The 17966-nt window shown below is 31.3% G+C and overlaps 5 protein-coding genes across 5 annotated transcripts; 1 reads left to right on the top strand and 4 right to left on the bottom strand.

The window, feature by feature from the left end:
• Positions 1-186: 186 nt before the first annotated feature.
• On the bottom strand, positions 187-3283 carry Tsp_02433 (deoxyribonuclease II family protein). The gene is made up of 7 exons (XM_003378149.1): positions 3197-3283; positions 2069-2112; positions 1571-1794; positions 1344-1514; positions 928-1131; positions 331-572; positions 187-291 (listed from the first exon to the last, which is right to left on the bottom strand). Exons 1-7 carry the CDS (start codon positions 3281-3283, stop codon positions 187-189), a joined length of 1077 nt encoding a protein of 358 aa, XP_003378197.1.
• A 926-nt stretch (positions 3284-4209) lies between these two features.
• Positions 4210-6359, bottom strand: Tsp_02434 (deoxyribonuclease II family protein). The gene is made up of 6 exons (XM_003378148.1): positions 6262-6359; positions 5686-5909; positions 5459-5629; positions 4994-5197; positions 4354-4595; positions 4210-4314 (listed from the first exon to the last, which is right to left on the bottom strand). The coding sequence occupies exons 1-6, from the start codon at positions 6357-6359 to the stop codon at positions 4210-4212; spliced, it is 1044 nt and encodes a 347-aa protein (XP_003378196.1).
• A 1831-nt stretch (positions 6360-8190) lies between these two features.
• On the bottom strand, positions 8191-13281 carry Tsp_02435 (deoxyribonuclease II family protein). Its single transcript, XM_003378147.1, has 11 exons — positions 13172-13281; positions 12670-12893; positions 12441-12623; positions 11987-12238; positions 11399-11625; positions 10638-10783; positions 9646-9911; positions 9419-9589; positions 8970-9173; positions 8335-8576; positions 8191-8295 (listed from the first exon to the last, which is right to left on the bottom strand). The coding sequence occupies exons 1-11, from the start codon at positions 13279-13281 to the stop codon at positions 8191-8193; spliced, it is 2130 nt and encodes a 709-aa protein (XP_003378195.1).
• A 1077-nt stretch (positions 13282-14358) lies between these two features.
• On the top strand, positions 14359-15045 carry Tsp_02436 (hypothetical protein). The gene is made up of 3 exons (XM_003378146.1): positions 14359-14499; positions 14566-14651; positions 14847-15045. The coding sequence occupies exons 1-3, from the start codon at positions 14359-14361 to the stop codon at positions 15043-15045; spliced, it is 426 nt and encodes a 141-aa protein (XP_003378194.1).
• A 498-nt stretch (positions 15046-15543) lies between these two features.
• Tsp_02437 (conserved hypothetical protein) lies at positions 15544-16926 on the bottom strand. The gene is made up of 4 exons (XM_003378145.1): positions 16842-16926; positions 16333-16396; positions 16118-16214; positions 15544-15639 (listed from the first exon to the last, which is right to left on the bottom strand). Exons 1-4 carry the CDS (start codon positions 16924-16926, stop codon positions 15544-15546), a joined length of 342 nt encoding a protein of 113 aa, XP_003378193.1.
• Between the last annotated feature and the right edge of the window lie 1040 nt (positions 16927-17966).

Here is a 17966-nt window from a genome sequence, read left to right as displayed (position 1 = left end):
TATTAGGCGAATGCTTATGGCCTATTATCAATAATAGGCAATTTTCAACATCTGGCGTAACATATACAATTATGACTTACGAAATCTCAAAAACTTTCCGAAGGCAATTCATCTCATAATATTTTATTCTATAATATTAATAATGTGAAAAATATAAAAATTGTCTTTTCTCTTCCATACTGCCTGTCATCGTGGGCAGTTCTCAACTTGAGCAGCAATGGCATTAAATCGAGCAAAAATTGCATCCTTGTCAATACAAACACCCATTGCAGATTCAGTAGCTTGACTTTTCTAAATTACAACAGAATGAAAACATGAAAATTATTTTACTTTCAGTATAGTTACAGCATATGGCTTATCCATGAAGCAAAATATGTTTCCAGGTTCTGAAACAATCCAATTTGATTCGTCTGCCTCAATATTAGTAGGATGATCTCCAATTTGAGCTGGGCTATTAATTAAACGAATATTCCTTTCTAAAACTCGACAATCCCCTTTCAATTTATTGTCTCTTCTAGACCACACTTTTATAGTCTTTTTGAGAGCTTTTACAATGACCTTTTTATAAATTTCTAAAAATGCAATTGTAAATTTTAAAAGCATTTCTCTTTATACTAGAATAATATAATTTGTATTTCCTAGGCGACATCCTCTCTTTAGTGATCACAAATTAAACTCTCTTGAAATTCAGTGAAAATTACGGTAAATTGCGTTTTAATCAGTAATTATTAATATTTACTTTGGTACAAATACTTTAAAGCAACACGTAATTACATTTTCATCGCTGCTAGTGTGATTATATGATTCTCTAAACTTATGATGTTCCTTCTTTTGGTTTTACTTATTACTACTTTTCAAAAAATATGATAGTCTAATTACAAAAGCCATTTAAATATTCATTTTCGTTAACAATTTTTATCTACCCACCATATTTGGATTTAGCTGATTTGCTATAAATGTGAACGTCAACAGGAGCAGGCGCCGCAGTTTTAATCGATCGTCTGGTTGTAAATGGTGGGGAAACAGGAATTTGTCCTTCTGCTAATTTTTTAAAATCTGGCATTCCTGCTGTTTCTGTTTCAGGAATATCATTATAGTATATGAAGGGTTCAATTTGAATTAATGAAGCAGCTAAATAGAAAGAATAAAATGTTTAGACTTTATAATGCTAATATTTCATTTTAATGAGAAGCCGATATTTTGAATATTGCAAACACTATTTTCAAATTATTCGTTAAAAAATATGTAGAATATCTTGCTTGAACGATATTAATGAGAATAAATTTGTTATACAAGAAATTCAATGATTTTTGATACTGTATTAGTTTAAGCCACGGGCTAACCTACTGCGTTGATTTGGGTTTCTGCGATAGTCATGCAGATTAGTAAATGTCCTTTAGCAGTTTCAGCTGCAGGCCAGCTGTAGCCTGTTCTTGCTGCTGGAAATCCTGGAACAGTATGTACAATCCACGCGCCATCATTTTGTCCAGGAGCTGTGTTGATAATAATGACACCTGTTTCATAAATAATTTAAGTAATCGCGAAAATTTTGAATTTTTATTTATCTTACCTTTGCTGTTGGACTTTGTTTTCACATTAGGCACTGCTGGAGGAATGTTGTTGTACGCAAGAAACTTCACATTAGCATGGGGCCTTACTACATCGGACAGTGCAACTGCAAATGAATGCGCATTATTTTGAGTTACGGGTGCTGCTCCATTTGCCCAATCATTAGGTGAATCTGAAGCGAGCAGTTTACCATTGTTCTGTGCAGGTCCTTTGTATAATATTGCCCTATATGTGTTTTAGTTTTTTATATAATGTTTTTATATTCATTTTTTGTAATTTGTTATACTTAATGGAGCTAACCGAAGTATGAACATTTTAGCGGTTACTACAAGAACGATGTAGGTAAGGAAATTTTGAAAATTTGTTACTTAAAAGTTTTCTGTTGTTGATAACCGCCTCTGGTTTCATTACGGACATAAAAATCAAAAATGAGGAAACGTCAAAAATTATCCTGATTATATGTTTTGCAAGAATGATGTGTATTTATCATGAAGCTTACCAATCTATATCTTGTCCTCCAGCATTATTTTTGCATTTCGAATTCTGTGAAGATATAATATTCGGCAAAGCTAAAAATATAAGAACTGTTCTCATCATTTGTTAACATCTATATGTGTTTCAATTAATGACATACAATGGGACATATATATATATATATATATTTATTTATTTATTTATATTTATTTATTTTTATTTATATATCTGTGCGCGTGTGTGTATTTGCGTGAATGTGTTGATTGGAAAATATTTATGAAGCCGTATAGAGTCATTCTCAAAATGCTACTAAGCTTCATTACGTTAATGTTCAGATGAACAAATATAATAATTACCAGCTTCATTTTCTATAAGGATGGCTTGATTTAATTTTCAATTTGGCGATGTGTAGGGTCTCATATTTCAGATATACCAAAACGTTTGCGTTTCGGTTCACATTCCTGTTTTTTTAGGTATGAATAACACTCTTATAAAGTATGAGCAGTTATAATTTATTTAGTAACACATATCATGTATAACTTGATCAGCTAGAGTATGATTTAAAACTTCAGGAAATTCGTGTTCCCAGAAAGCAAAGCTTTTTTTGTCTGGTAACATTATTCACAGATGAGATGAACATATAGGTATGTAGATCACGAAAAAAAATGTTAAACATAAATGGGTATTGTACTAAGGCGATCATATAAGTAACAATACATTCTATTAGAGATCTAATGCACGCAGCATGACGCAGAAAACAGCAATGCTATTGAACATATATAAAACGCATCATGATAATTACCGTAAAATATATAGACAATTAAATTTTCAAAACTCATAATAATTATAAGTTATTGGAAAAGTATGCATCGCCTTATAGTAAATTAATCAAAATTTTATTCCATTGCAGTTATGCAAGCTTCTTTGGTATCTTTAAAGAAGAATTGAACAAATTATAAGTTTTCAAATAAAGTTGATTTCTATAGAAAAAATTTTAAATCCTTTCATTGACACCTGCTGTACTTATCAGCATTTACAAAATCAATTGTATGATCTACTTCTAAAAATAATGTGTGACATAAAAATACTGTGACACGCATATTATAAATCAGCATGACCATTATTTCATTAGTTACAATACAGAATGATTTACCTGACCTTCCACAAAAAGTACAGGAAATATTTTGTTCGTATAAAATGAGTGGCATTTCTTACAAAATGGCACATTTTTAATAACCATTTTCAATGACCTCTGTAAATAGAAATTACTGCTATACTCATTTATAAATCTTCATTCTCAAAATAAAACTTAATTATCAGACATTTAGAAAAATTATATAACCAAATATTTTTACTGTTGCAATGCCCAAAATTTGGCGTAAGAAAGCTCAACAAGCCATGAAGTATAAAAATGGAACGTCATTGCTTACATATAGAACATAATAGACAAGAGCAAAAATTATTTTTATACAATAAATATCACTGCATTATATAAGAATTGTGAAGTGTTAGGTATATCTCATCTGCATAAAATTAATTCTAAGACATTCTTCGTAAAATATAAAATGGAATGTAGCAAAAAGCAAAGATTTTCAAAGAATGTCTATGCGTTATCACCTACTACAATTGTCATTGCTGTTACTTCCAAAAAATTCTTGACGCACACCCCAAACATAAAATTAGCATCTCACTGATGCACAACTTCAGCAGATGGGCTGCACAATAGGAATATTTCACATAATAGATTATCAAAGGGGAATCATTAATGGCGCAATACAGCAGTGTACCGGCATTTCTCAGCAGCTGAGGATAATCTAACGTCTAAATATAGTCTGCAAATATCTGACATGCATTATTATGAATTTTATACCAGCTCATATTCGTGGATCTGTAATTCAACTCAAATTATGAAAATGAGAAAACGCAGCATAACATTAGTTTACAACACTTTAATTTCAACATGAAATGATTTCAAAATGAGGAAACGTATAACAAAATGTTCCTGTACCTTACTCTATTTTAAAGTGAACGCATTTCTAAGAAGATAAATTACAAATGCTATTCATGAAAAGATTTCAAATCAGTTTACAATAAAACAGCAGTTTAGTTTATCCAATTTTACTTCCAAATAATGCAAAATTTTACTTTTCAATTCCACACAGCTATTCACTGTGGGCAGTTTTCAACTTGAGCAGCAATAGTATTAAATCTTGCAAAAATTGCAGCTTGGTCAAAACAAGCTGCCAGCGCAGGTTCTGTCGCTTGACTTTTCTAAATTCCAATAGAATGAAAACATGAAAATTATTTTACTTTTTGTATAGTTACAGCATATGGCTTATCCATAAAGCAAAATATATTTCCAGGTTCTGAAACAATCCAATTCGATTCGTCAGCTTCAATATTAGTGGCATGATCACCAATTTGAGCTGGGCTTTTAATTAGACGAATATTCCTTTGTAAAACTCTACAGTCTCCTTTCAATTTATTGTCTCTTCTAGACCACACCTTTATAGTTTTCTTGAGTTTTTTTAATATGACTTTCTTGTAAAATTCTAAAAAGTAAAAAGTAAATTGTAAATTTATTGTGCTTGCTTTCAAAGAAAAATGAATTAATGCTCTGATATGCTCCTATTGCAAAATTTGCGCTCAGCATTCCTCCATAAATTTTTGCATGCTGTATTAGCTGAAATCACCTAAAAATCAAAAACTTTTTTTGCTATTTTACAAAGTAACCCCCAAAATTTCATTTTTTCAGGTTTATATGTTGAGATGCTGCTGATCATTTGGTGTCATTATAGGCATTTAATGATTTGCATTTATTGATCAATAGCGTTCACTGTTTTGAGTTATACATACTGTTGTTGTAGAAAAAATTATTTGTGAAAAAAAAATAAAAAATATAGAAGTTACGAAAAACTGACTTTTAATTATTAAAACAGTTTTCACTTACCATATCTTGATTTCGCTGATTTACTGTAGATATGAACAGGTACAGCGCCTGCACCCGTGAGTTTTATTGTTTGGCTGATAGTGAATGGTGGCGTAGTAGGAATTTGTCCTTCTGCTAACTTTTTGAAATCTGGCATTCCTACTGTTTCTGTTTCTGGGATATCATTGTAATATACAAATGGTTGAGCACGAAATAATGACGCAGCTGAATGAAGAAATGTAAACAATGTAAAACTTTTTGCAGCATTTAATGCTAACATATATTTTTTTAATGAACATAAGGCAATTTGAAGTTCTTTTCTGTTAATGTTTTAATATAGCTATTTTCAGAATACTTTTCTTTAAATATTCTAATATTATCTTTCAAGGATTTTCTAATGATTAAATCAGAATTATTTTCAGTTTAAAAAAAGCTATGCTGCTTGAATTATTTTAAATATTACTGGAGATCTTGCTAAATACCAACCTATTGCGTTGATCTGGGTTTCTGCGATAGTCATGCAAATTAGTAAATGTCCTTTTGCAATTTCAGCTGCAGGCCAGCTGTAGCCTGTTCTTGCTTTTGGAAATCCTGGAACAGTATGTACAATCCACGCTCCGTCATTTGCACCAACTGCCGTGCTGATCATAATAACTCCTGTTTACGATAAAAGATAGGTAATTGTTAGACATTTAGATATGAACATTTTCTACCTTTGCCGTTAGATTTTGTTTTCACATTTGGTATTCCTGGAGGAACGTTGTTGTATGCAAGGAATTTTACATTTGCGTTGTTTCCTACTACACCGTTCAGTGCTCCTGCAAATGAATGTCCAGCCGCATCTGTAACAACTGCTGCTCCATCTACCCAATTGTCAGGCGCGTTTGAGGCCAGGAATTTACCCCTGTCTTGTCTAGGCCCTTTGTATAATATAGCCCTATATTTGTTTCGCTTTCCTGTATTATGCTTATGGATTTTGTTTTTATAAACATAGCAATAAGAAGATAAACAATTTATTTATTGCTTGTGATGCATATTTGGGTGCGTGAGTGTGTAAGGCCATTTCAACATTTAATAGTAAATTATAAAATTTCATGAATTACATTAAATTTTGTTTTAGCTTCTGTTACTTTTATATAATCTGTTGACCATTGGTTTTATTATCAATACGAAGTAAAAGATGAGGAAATTTATAAATTATAATCAATTTTATTTGTAATGAATTTTAATGGATTATTTTATTTATCATGTTTTGTATATAAATTATTGTCGGTATTAATGAAACTTACCAATCTGCATCTCCTGCACCATTTGCATTTTTACATTTGGAATCTTGTGAAATTGTGAAATTTGGCAGTAGCAGAAGCGTGAACACTAGTGTTAGCATTTCAAAACATGTATTTGTGCATGAATTATTGATAAATTTCTTACCTCTTAGATTTAAATATATGCGTGTGTGTGTGTGTGTGTGTAAATGTTTTGGCTGAAAAATATTTGTAGCGCCATATAGAATGATTCTGGACATGCAATTAAGCTGCATTGCGTAAATACTCAAATAAACAAGTATTGTAATTGTGAAGTTTACTGCATTTAATTTCAATGTTATTTTTGAAGATTGGCTTGATGCAATTTTATTTTACCTTTTCAGTACATAATGTTATTTTCATTGTTAAAATAATTTTTATTTTTTTTATTTACAGGCATTTTATCCGTGATATTTATTTTGCTATTGGTATTTGCATGAGTTATATTAAGTTTTCACTATTACTTTTTATTGAGCTGATTTTTAGGCATTCCTGCACGTTTCTTTGTGGCTAACATTATGTGATTCTGGATGCTTCATTCCACTTTCATGAAATTACGCAAGTGTAAATAAATATCAGTAAACTTCTTTTCTTCAAGCAACATAGACGTACTACTTTTTGAACATATTGCCTTCAGCAACAAAGACGTAGCTAATTATTTTATATTTCAAAAATTATGGATTAATTTTTTCATTTTTCATTTAGTGATTTTTAATTTCAGCCAGCATATTTATTTCAAAAATGTAAAACTAAATCTGTAATTTAAAAATTATGTTAATTCATATTCTTTAGTTCTGTGATTTTTTGCAGCTTTTATGTCAAATAACAAGCTTAGCAATTTTTTGCAATAACTTTTATAAAATATTATGAGTAAAGCTTGCTTATGGAACACAACGATAATGCGGATAGACATCTTTTAATATCTCAGATATAATTTGCTTATAGAACGGTGGATTATTTATGGCTTTCCATGATATGATATTATTCTTATAAGTTTTTATCTATGGAGGGAATGCTTGACGTTTGAACGTTTTTAGATATTATTTACAGATATTTTTTAAAAACTCAGTAATATAAATTATTTTGTCCGTGCCTAATGTCATAACAGTTGTTGCTGCAATTTAACGTTTTAATCTTTAAAACAGAATTTCATAAAACTGCGTAAAACTGACTAATGAAAATTAATGTAATCAATATGTTTGACAACTAGGATTTTCATGAAATTATTAATAATCAGCTGTTCGACGATTTCAACAACTTAAAGTAATATTTCCATCTAAAAATAGTACAGTAATATATAACATTAGCAAAGCCGCCAAAAATCTCATTTTTATAAGTAAAATTCAGAAACTTGTAAAACATTTAACGGAACATAATATAAAGTAGAAATTTTCAAAAAATATCTATGCGCTATCATTCGTTACACTTCTCATTACAGTTTTCCACTAAAATTTCTTAACGTACCTTTCATATATTTAGGAGGTTAGAATCTCGGTGTTACTCAACTGCAACAACTAGGCTATTCATTCTGAATGTTCACTTAGTAGTCCATCAAAACAGAGCAATGTATTACTTAGTCAAGCAGTATGCCAGTATTTCGCAGCAGCTAAACATTATCAAACGTGAAAATTTTGTCTGAAAAAATAACGCATGCATTATAATGAATCTCTACCGTTCAATTCTGTTCATTTTAATAGGTCCATTATTTAACTGAATCATAAAACATAAGAATGTGGAGACGTGTAACAAAACGTTTCTTTACTGCACTGCAATTTAAAGTGAACTGATTTCTAAGAAGATAAAACTAATATTAATAAAAAAATTCAAAAGGGTTTACAATAAAACAGCTGTTTATTGCAGCAGATGTTACTTTCAAATTAGGTAAAAATTTGGATTACAATTTCATACAGCTTTTCATTGTGGACAGTTTTCAACTTGAGCAGCAATAGTATTAAATCTAGCAAAAATTGCAGCTTGGTCAAAACAAGCTGCCAGCGCAGGTTCTGTCGCTTGACTTTTCTAAATTACAATAGAATGAAAACATGAAAATTATTTTACTTTTAGAATAGTTACAGCATATGGTTTATCCATGAAGCAAAATATATTTCCAGGTTCTGAAACAATCCAATTTGATTCGTCAGCCTCAATATTAGTGGCTTGATCACCAATTTGAGCTGGGCTTTTAATTAAACGAATATTCCTTTGTAAAACTCTACAGTCTCCTTTCAATTTATTGTCTCTTCTAGACCAAACCTTTATGGTTTTTTTCAGTCCTCTTAATATAACTTTCCTGTACATTTCTAAAAAGACATTTGTAAATTTATTGTGGCTGCTTTCTCAGAAAAATTTGTTAATGATTAAATACGTTGCTTTCATGAAATCTGCATTCGGCAATCAACTATAAAGTTAAAGATTTTTGAGCATTAGTTGAAATCACCTCAAAAAAACATGTTATTCCATTTTAAAAAGAAACCCCTAAAATTTCTACCATTTAGGGTTTTATGTCAAGATGCTGCTGATCATTAGAGTCATTCTAGGCATTTAATGAATTGCATTTATAGATCTGTGGCGTTCATTGTTTTATATTGTGCATACTGTTGTTGCAGAAAAAATTGTTTATCAAAAATTATAAAAAAGTCACGAAAATATGAACAATTGACTTTAAATTATTAAAGCAGTTTTCACGTACTTACCATATCGAGATTTAGCTGATTTACTGAAGATTTGAACAGATACAGCACCTGCACCCGTCAGTTTTATTGATCGACTGATAGTGAATGGTGACGTAGTAGGAATTTGTCCTTCTGCTAACTTTTTGAAATCTGGCATTCCTACTGTTTCTGTTTCTGGGATATCATTGTAATATACAAATGGTTCAGCACGAAATAATGACGCAGCTAAATGACAAAAATGTAATCAATGTAAAACTTATTACAGCATTTAATGCTAATATGCACTTGTTAATTAAAATAATACAATTGGAAGTTCTGATAGAATTATTTTCAGTATACTATTGCTTGCATGTTTTGACATTATCTTTCAAAGTTATTCTAATAATTAAATCAGAATTATTTTCAGTTTAAGAAAAGCTGTGTTGCTTAAATTATTTGAAATATCAATTGAGATTTTGCTGAAGACTAACCTATTGCATTGATCTGGGTTTTTGCGATGGTCATGCAAATTAGTAAATGTCCTTTTGCAATCTCAGCTGCAGGCCAGCTGTAGCCTGTTCTTGCTTTTGGAAATCCTGGAACAGTATGTACAATCCATGCGCCATCATTTTGTCCAACTGTTGTGCGGATTATAATAATTCCTGTTTAGAATAAATGATAGGTAATTGTAAAACATTTAAATTTCAACATTTTCTACCTTTGCCGTTAGATTTTGTTTTCACATTTGGTATTCCTGGAGGAACGTTGTTGTATGCAAGGAACTTTACATCATTATTGTTGTTTCCTACTACATCAGTCAGTGTGGCTGCAAAAGAATGTCCATTTACTTGTGCTACATCACGTGCTCCATCGTCCCAATTGCCAGGGACATCTGATGCAAGTAATTTACCAGTGTTCTGTGCAGGGCCTTTGTATAATATTACCCTATACGTGTTTTGACATATTGTATTATTTTTAGTAGTTCTGATTTTTATAGATTATGGAAGAAATAAACTGAAAAACTAGCGGAATGAAATTTTTTTAGACGTTATTAGAAGAACGGTTGAGCTGTGCAGTTTCAATCAAACTTTTATGCAGTTTTAAATTAGTTTGTCAGTTTTATTTTCAGCATGAAAAAATGAAAATACTTCACAAATTGTAATTAATTTTAATGAATGTTGTGTAACAATTTTTTTATCTTTTTTGTCTTTGAAATGGTATCATTGATAATGAAACTTACCAGTCTGCATCTCTTGCACCAGCTTTGTTTTTGCATTTGGAGTTTTGTGAAATTGTAATGTCTGATTGTAGCAAAAGCATCAGAACTAATGTCAGCATTTTGAAACACGTATTTGTGTATGAATTGATGATAATCTTCTTTCCCTTACATGTATAAATACACATATCTGTTTGTGTGAATAAAATGAATGAAAAATATTTATGGCCTTAAAGAAAGTGGCTATATAAATGCAATTAATCTGTACTGGGAAAAATTCAAATAAATAAATTCTGTAATTGTGAGTTTCATTTCACTTTATTTCAATATTGTTTTTATAAACTGGCTTGATTTAATTCCAAATTATATTTTATTGTTGCGGTACATAGTGCTGCTTTCATATTTGAAATTATTTTTATTATGCTTACTTTTATCCCAACATTATTTTATCAGTGATTAATATTCTTTTTCAATGATATTAATAGCTGTCATACTGAAAATTAAATACTGTTTCCTTCAAGCCATTGTTTAGACATTCTTGCCAATTACTGGTATGGCAGAAATTTTCTGATTCAAAGTATTTGATTCCACTTTCATGAAATTGCGTAAATTTAAATAAATGGCAGTAAAATGTTTGTTGCTGAAAAATGCATTTTTCAGCCAGTTTTCATTGTAGTAATGTTCTCCAAATCAACATTTAAAAAATGTTTTTTTATTTTTGAAATGTTTTCGTGTTTTTGAAAATTCACATTACTTTTTTCAATTCTGATTTGGTTATTTTTAATACCAGCCAATGCATTCACTTTGTAAATGTAAAATTGGATAAGCAGTTTAATTATTTTAATATACACTGCTCATCTCTGTAATTTATTGCAACTCTGATGCTGTCTTAGAATATTGAGCATTTGGTTTTATAAAACTCTAAGAAACTTTACAAATAAAGACTGTTTGCACAACAAAACAATAATATGAATATAAATGTGCCAGTACAAAAACTATGATTCATAAAATCACAGAAAAAACCAGCAAAAATAAGGCAGTTGGTACTTTAGTTTGAAATATTCCACGATATTACTTTATAATTTCTTACTGCTTTTCATTGTGGGCAATTTTCAACTTGGGCAGCAATGGCATCAAATCGAGCAAAAATTGCATTTTGGTCAATGCAAACTGCCATCGCAGGTTCAGCTGCTTGACTTTTCTAAATTACAACTGAATAATAATATGAAAATTATTTTACTTTTAAAATAGTTACAGCATATGGCTTATCTGTGAAACAAAATATATTTCCAGGTTCTGAAACAATCCAATTAGATTGATCTGCTTCTATATTAGTGGCATGATCACCAATTTGAGCTGGGCTTTTAATTAAACGAACATTCCTTTCTATAACTCTACAGTCTCCTTTCAATTTATTGTCTCTTCTTGACCACACCTTTATAGTTTTCTTGAGTTTTTTTAAAATGACTTTCTTGTAAAATTCTAAAATTTAAATTGTATTCTGATCTGCTTTTCTGGTAAATTTAATTGTTGATCTAATATGTAATAATGATTTGAGTTGCATTTAAAATACAGTGATATTCTTTTAGTGATCATAAATTGCCCAACAAGATTAGTTCGAATTATATTGAAAAGGTAAGACTTCTTGATCAATGGAAATACATTTTGCATTTTCTATAAATGAATATTGTTGCTAAATATTAATAAATAATTCTTGTTAATAAATTTTAATTATATAATTTTATGACAATGCTTGTTATGTACTTACCGCTATTAGCAAAAAAATATAATAAATAAATTACATTAAACATGAGAAACAAATTACATGTTTTGATTTACATACCATATCTAGATTTAGCAGATTTACTGTAAATATGAACGTCTATAGGAGCTGCAGCTGTAATTTTAATTGATTGCTTGATCGTAAATGGTGGCAAGGTAGCAGTTTGTCCTTCTGCTAATTTTTTAAAATCTCCCATTCCTGCAGTTTCTGATTCAGGAATATCATTGTAATACACAAATGGTTCAGCTCGAATTAATGATGCGGCTAAATGAAAAGATGTGAACTGAATATTAATGTTAGCATCATTTAATGCTAACATTTATTTTTTTAAGAAATTGATACAAATTAAAGTTCTTTACTATACGTTCTTTGATAAAACTGTTTTCTGATTATTTTTCAATGTCCTGAGAATATTTTTCTAAGTTTTTATAATAATTTTAGTCAGAATTATTTTTAATATGAAGCTGCAATGATTTCAAAATTATTTGCAATATAGTTATGGTTATTGACCAACCTATTGCGTTGATTTGTGTTTCTGCGATAGTCATGCAGATTAGTAAATGTCCTTTAGCAGTTTCAGCTGCAGGCCAGTTGTAACCTGTTTTCGCTGCCGGAAATCCTGGAACAGTATGTACAATCCATCTTCCTTCATTTGCTCTAGCAGCTGTGCTTACAATAATGACTCCTGCATCATACACTGCATGAAATTATACATATATTTTGTGAATTCCTAAGTTTTCTACCTTTGCTGTTAGATTTCGTTTGTACGTTTGGTACTGCTGGTGGAACATTGTTGTACGCAAGAAACGTTATATCTTGAGCGTTTGCTACAACACCTGTTAATGATCCTGCAAATGAATGTCCTGCTGCTGCTGTAAGCTGTGCTGCTCCATCAGCCCAATTTCCAGGTGCTGTTGAAAGGAGCACTTTACCATTAGCTTGTGTTGGTCCTTTGTATAATATAGCCCTATGTACATTGCTTTGGTTGCCTGCATCGTGTTTATGTGTTTTGCTTTCAAGCAGTTTGATATGAAATTAATGAACGTGCAAAAATGTATTATTAAAGGTATCAGTTAAGATTTATTTATAAGCAGTGCAAGTAATTAATTTATTTTAATTTTCATCGTATGAGTTTATTGATATAAGGAGATATGGTTTGTGTTGAAAAGCAAGAAAACTTTGATTGCTTTATTGTATTTTATTTTATTTGAAATCTAAACTGTCAACTCTTATGTCAAAGCTTACCAATCTGCGTCTGCTACTCCATCATTGGCTTTGCATTTTAGATTTTGTGAAACTGTGATATTTAATAAAAACGAAAGTGAAAGAACAATTAATTTGAAGCGCCTCAGCATTTATTGATATATGACTGCGTGTGAATTAATGACAAACTGCTCATTGTAGGTTTATATATATTTGTGTTGGTGAATTAATTGAAAAATATTTATAATGCTATATGACGTGATTAAGTAAATTTCATTTATTTTTGCTGTGCAATTACTGAAGCAAATAAATATTGCAATCAACCATTTCACTGCGTTTAGAAGTTCAACGTTATTTTTATAAGTTTGATTCATTTTATTTTAAATTCACTACATATCATGAATTTTTGAATTCAAAGTTTTTTGAAAGTTCTACGGAATATGTTAATGTTGATTTGACGAATGAATTGATTTTTCATGTTCATTTATTAGATATGTATGGTTTGGGCTTCATTTTGCAATGGACTTTCCGTCACAGCAAGAGGTTAGTCCTCCCCCTTGTTGTTGTATGCTGGGCCACCACAGCTTACAGCTGTTATGGTCACCAGAGCTGACCTTACGGCAGCTTATTCTTTTTGAAGATATGTTGGATATTTGATTTATAAAACAAACGCAAAACAATCGTTTCAAATGTTTATTACACCTTTCAGAAGGGTCCAAAGCGGTCAGAATTTTCCTCGCGTTTTCCAACTGATTGTCTGAAATTGTGCTCTCATTGGATGATAATGGCATGTGCCCTCATTTCATACTTAAGGCGCCTGAGATTGGTTCTCTCATCTAACTTTTCATTGACTCAAATTACTTGGTTTTGATTAGCTACAATATTTTTCATTTCATTGGTACAAACGTTTTAATTACGTAACAATTGATTCTGTGACAACATTATCTTTGATAACACTTTTATCCAATACAGTTGTTTTCTCATTCGTATAATAGCGGTTTTTATCTAAATATTTATTTTTCTGTTTGAAAGATTTTAGTAATCTGTGTTTGTAATACCACTTTTAAAACTTTTCCTATATTTTATTATTATGGAAACTAAATTAAGTTTAATGAAATGAGATAGCATTTTAAGACATATATCAAGATAATACAGCGAAATGATTTGCTATTTTTCAACCTTCAACAACAACAATATAACAAAACGCAAATAACATATGTTCTAAAATTATGTATATTCTAAAGCAGCAGTCTATCATCGGTCATCCACTCCTACCTAAAGTAATGAAATTAAGCAGTCAGACCATCATACAGCCTGCTTCAGACAATCTAACATCAGTATCAGCTTGCGGTACAGGGAAGAGAAAAACGGTGCATAGAAGCATTTTGATTTTTCTTTTTGTTTCTTCATCGCTTCGATAGCTTTTTCAATCCCAGCTCACTGACTTTCCTAAGTATCGCTTGGCAGAAGCGGAAATAACAACCCTGTACCCGCGTATTCAGAAAGTAGTCCTGAATCGCAGGTATCAGGGCTGTTTCAAAATCACAGATAATAGTATCTGGATTAAGATCGACTTCCAGAACTGCCGCTTTGTTTATTAATGCTTGAAAAGGTCCGTAAGTGCCAATATCTTAACCGGTACATAAACAATAGAGTGCTGGCAGCAGCTTACTGGTCACAAAAACATAGATGTTAAAAAGCTGTCGATACCATTTAGGTACCACTCAGAATGTACCATCCATGCCCCAAGTTTTGGTTTGCCCCAGCAGTCCAATGTTGTTACCTGTCGCAAACACCACAATGTGCCTCAATGCACTCTGCCACAGCAACAAATTTTTACCGGCCTTCGTTGTCCTGAATGCGTCAGGGATTTGCAGGTCCTGACGATGCTCAGGAAGTCTAGGAAAGCTCTTTGACCGGTGGTTGTACCTCGCGAACTGCACCCGTTTAAAAACCGGAAAATAGCGAGATGTCACAGTGGCGGCGGCAGAGGCTTCTTCGTCGTATATGAGGGGGATGGGTTTCGTTTCTTCCGTGCTCCGCTATTTCAAATCCGCCATTTTGTATACCAGGTGCTGATCCACCGGTGATGCTCCCATGTGACAGGTCTGCCTGAGCACAGCTGTTATATCCACGTTGGTGGATACTGCATCTTTGTAGCCCTTCTTGTCCTATACAGAAACAAACGAATTGTTAATGAGAAGGAACACATTCAATACATTCAGCACATACTTTTGAACACCCCCAACATTTCCTCTGCTTACCGGTAAATTTAAATTTGTACGCCCTGCCTTCATATACAAGGGACATACCACCGCAACAGTTTGTCACAAGACCTAGCTCAGAGATATCAGCCATTGCGAGAATAAGGAACAGAAAAGAAAATGATTCAAATCGTAAAATGAGACGATGCTTCAAATCTCAAATGTCAATGCGGTCCCATAAATTTTGATGAATTTGTTTTTCTTGTTTGAACTAATCAGCTCCAACCGGCTAATTAACAAGAGTATCTGCAATTGTAAAAATAATGAACAGGACAGAAAAAGAAAATTTTCTTCTACCCCAAACCCTAAATACTGTTCAAAAAATACATAATTAACTTTTATTAAAAAAAACAAAAACCTAGAAATTGAAAACCTTTAATTGTAAGAAAAGAAAAATTTATTTATATGCTTTTGTTGAACTATTTCTATCTTATTTTATAAAACGTCATTATGGAACAAAAACAAAATAAAGAATAACAAAAAAATTAGTATTAAAAATGCTGATGACTGAAACGTGTGAAATGTAAAACAAATATTTTGAAAGAAAATAGATATTATATGAATGGTAGAACTTCATGAATATGGATTAAATTAAATTTAATAAACCTTTGAAAATAAGAAAGTTAAGTCATCAGTACTACAATTGCGTTATTTAATATTCAATACAAAAACTTAAACTGAAACAGATCAACAGCAAGCGTCATCAGCTAGCCCAGACTCTTACAGTCTCTTCAGCTGCGCAACGTTTAAGATTATTTTTTATTTCAATTTTAGATAGAATGGAACTGTCTGGGGTGCAGTTATCCGCATGAGGAGCACATCTCAACACAGTATTTACATCTTAGTTCGTGTGTACTGAACCCTTGCATCCTCTTTTTACCTACACACAAAAAATAATGATAATTCATGAAAAGTGCACAATTAATGAATAATATTTACCCGTTGGCAAACTCACTGTTGACTTTCAAAATTTGTTTCCGTTGATAAACTCTACATTCATATACTAAATTATAATTATTTCGATTCTTTAAAACCAAATGCAAATCATCAGCCAAGAGATGGCAGATGAAAAGAATCAGAATAAAATCATGCACAGAAATTGAAAACATAGGAGTTGTAAATTTCATTTTATACTGCCCTAACTTTTTTCATATAAGACAAAAGCAGACAATTCCAGCCAATTTCAAACCTCAGCGGATGTCGTCATTACTGAAGGAAAAGTTTTTTGTGCAACAAATTATACTGAAAACTCTTATCTCATTTTTACTATTTATACTAGTTGTTTTACTGATAATATGAAAATGAAAGTGTTTCAATCATAAAAAAATTCACGCTAAATGAAAATGATCTTGATAAATTTGTAAAACCAGAGAATATGCACATGAGAGAAAAAATTACTTTCAACAAGCAGTGAAAAGAAGCATAGAGCAACAGAGTGAGAAGACTACTTGGTGGAGTCCAGAAGGAAGCGGAAGTAAAGATTGAGGGGTTAAAGCGTCTCGCTAAACTCGACACAAAACCGACATGACCCATCTTTCTACTTCACGAGGACGATAGGGGATGCCAAATGGGGCAAACTTTTCTGATCCTGCATAATAGAATTCGCCTAATCATCTCATCTGCATAGCAAAGCTTCAAGTAGTTTTAAACGAAAAAACACCGTCATTAGGTAAATTACAGTCATTCCGTACCATATGATTTTCAGGTTATTAAGAAAAATACTGAAATAATAAAATAAAGATTATTTCAATGTAGAATCAGTATTAAAAATGTTTTAACATTATTATTATATAAAAATCCCGTGAAAACATTGCTAATTTAATTTTAATTTTCCATCCGTTAAAATTTCGGTTTGGTACTACTCGGTCCCGAGCATTACTTGGGAATGGATTCTTCTCAGACGTTCCTAGTGCGCTATTGACTGTAGACTAATGGTCACGTAATAGCTATTAATTTTCGTTGAAAGTTGAAACAATGTTCCATTCCAACATTGTTTTTATACATTTCTGTACCATCTGCTTCGTGTGATCAAATCTAATTTTCTAAATTTCTGATGCTACTGAAGGAGTACGCTGATTTTGCGCGCTCCCAATTTTCTATTTTGGAACTTGCCACTCTTTGTGTGATTGGTTGTTTGCGTATGGCTTGTACTACGTTTGATCAGTAATTTGCGATCGATTATCTTATTTTATTAGTTATTCAAGTTTGATCAGCAATTCCACCTCAGAAATTAAGAAATAAATAAAACAGGATAACTGAATCAAAAACCGTAAAATCTAGCAGCCATGTTTCTATAGCAGAGTTCAACAACAGTTTGTATGTTTCAAGAAAGTATGCTACATCCCAAATTCAGGTTCTGCATTAGTAATACTTGCTGAGAAGACTTAAAATCTAATGTAAGACGTTAATCAAAACAACAACTGAAAGAGTAAAAAAAACTGTAAAGAACAGTGAGAATTCAAGGTGTCATTTTCATTTATTAATAAATGCTAAATGTATTCAAAAAAATAAGTGAAAATGAAATTCATAAAATTACTGTCAAATAATCAGCAATTTCAGTACACATCTTGTTT

This window comes from Trichinella spiralis (assembly GCF_000181795.1).
Source record: "Trichinella spiralis strain ISS 195 chromosome Unknown Scfld4, whole genome shotgun sequence".
NCBI classification, from domain to species: domain Eukaryota; kingdom Metazoa; phylum Nematoda; class Enoplea; order Trichinellida; family Trichinellidae; genus Trichinella; species Trichinella spiralis.
The sequence above is the reverse complement of the archived record's forward strand: the minus strand, read 5'-3'. Positions and strand labels throughout refer to the sequence as shown.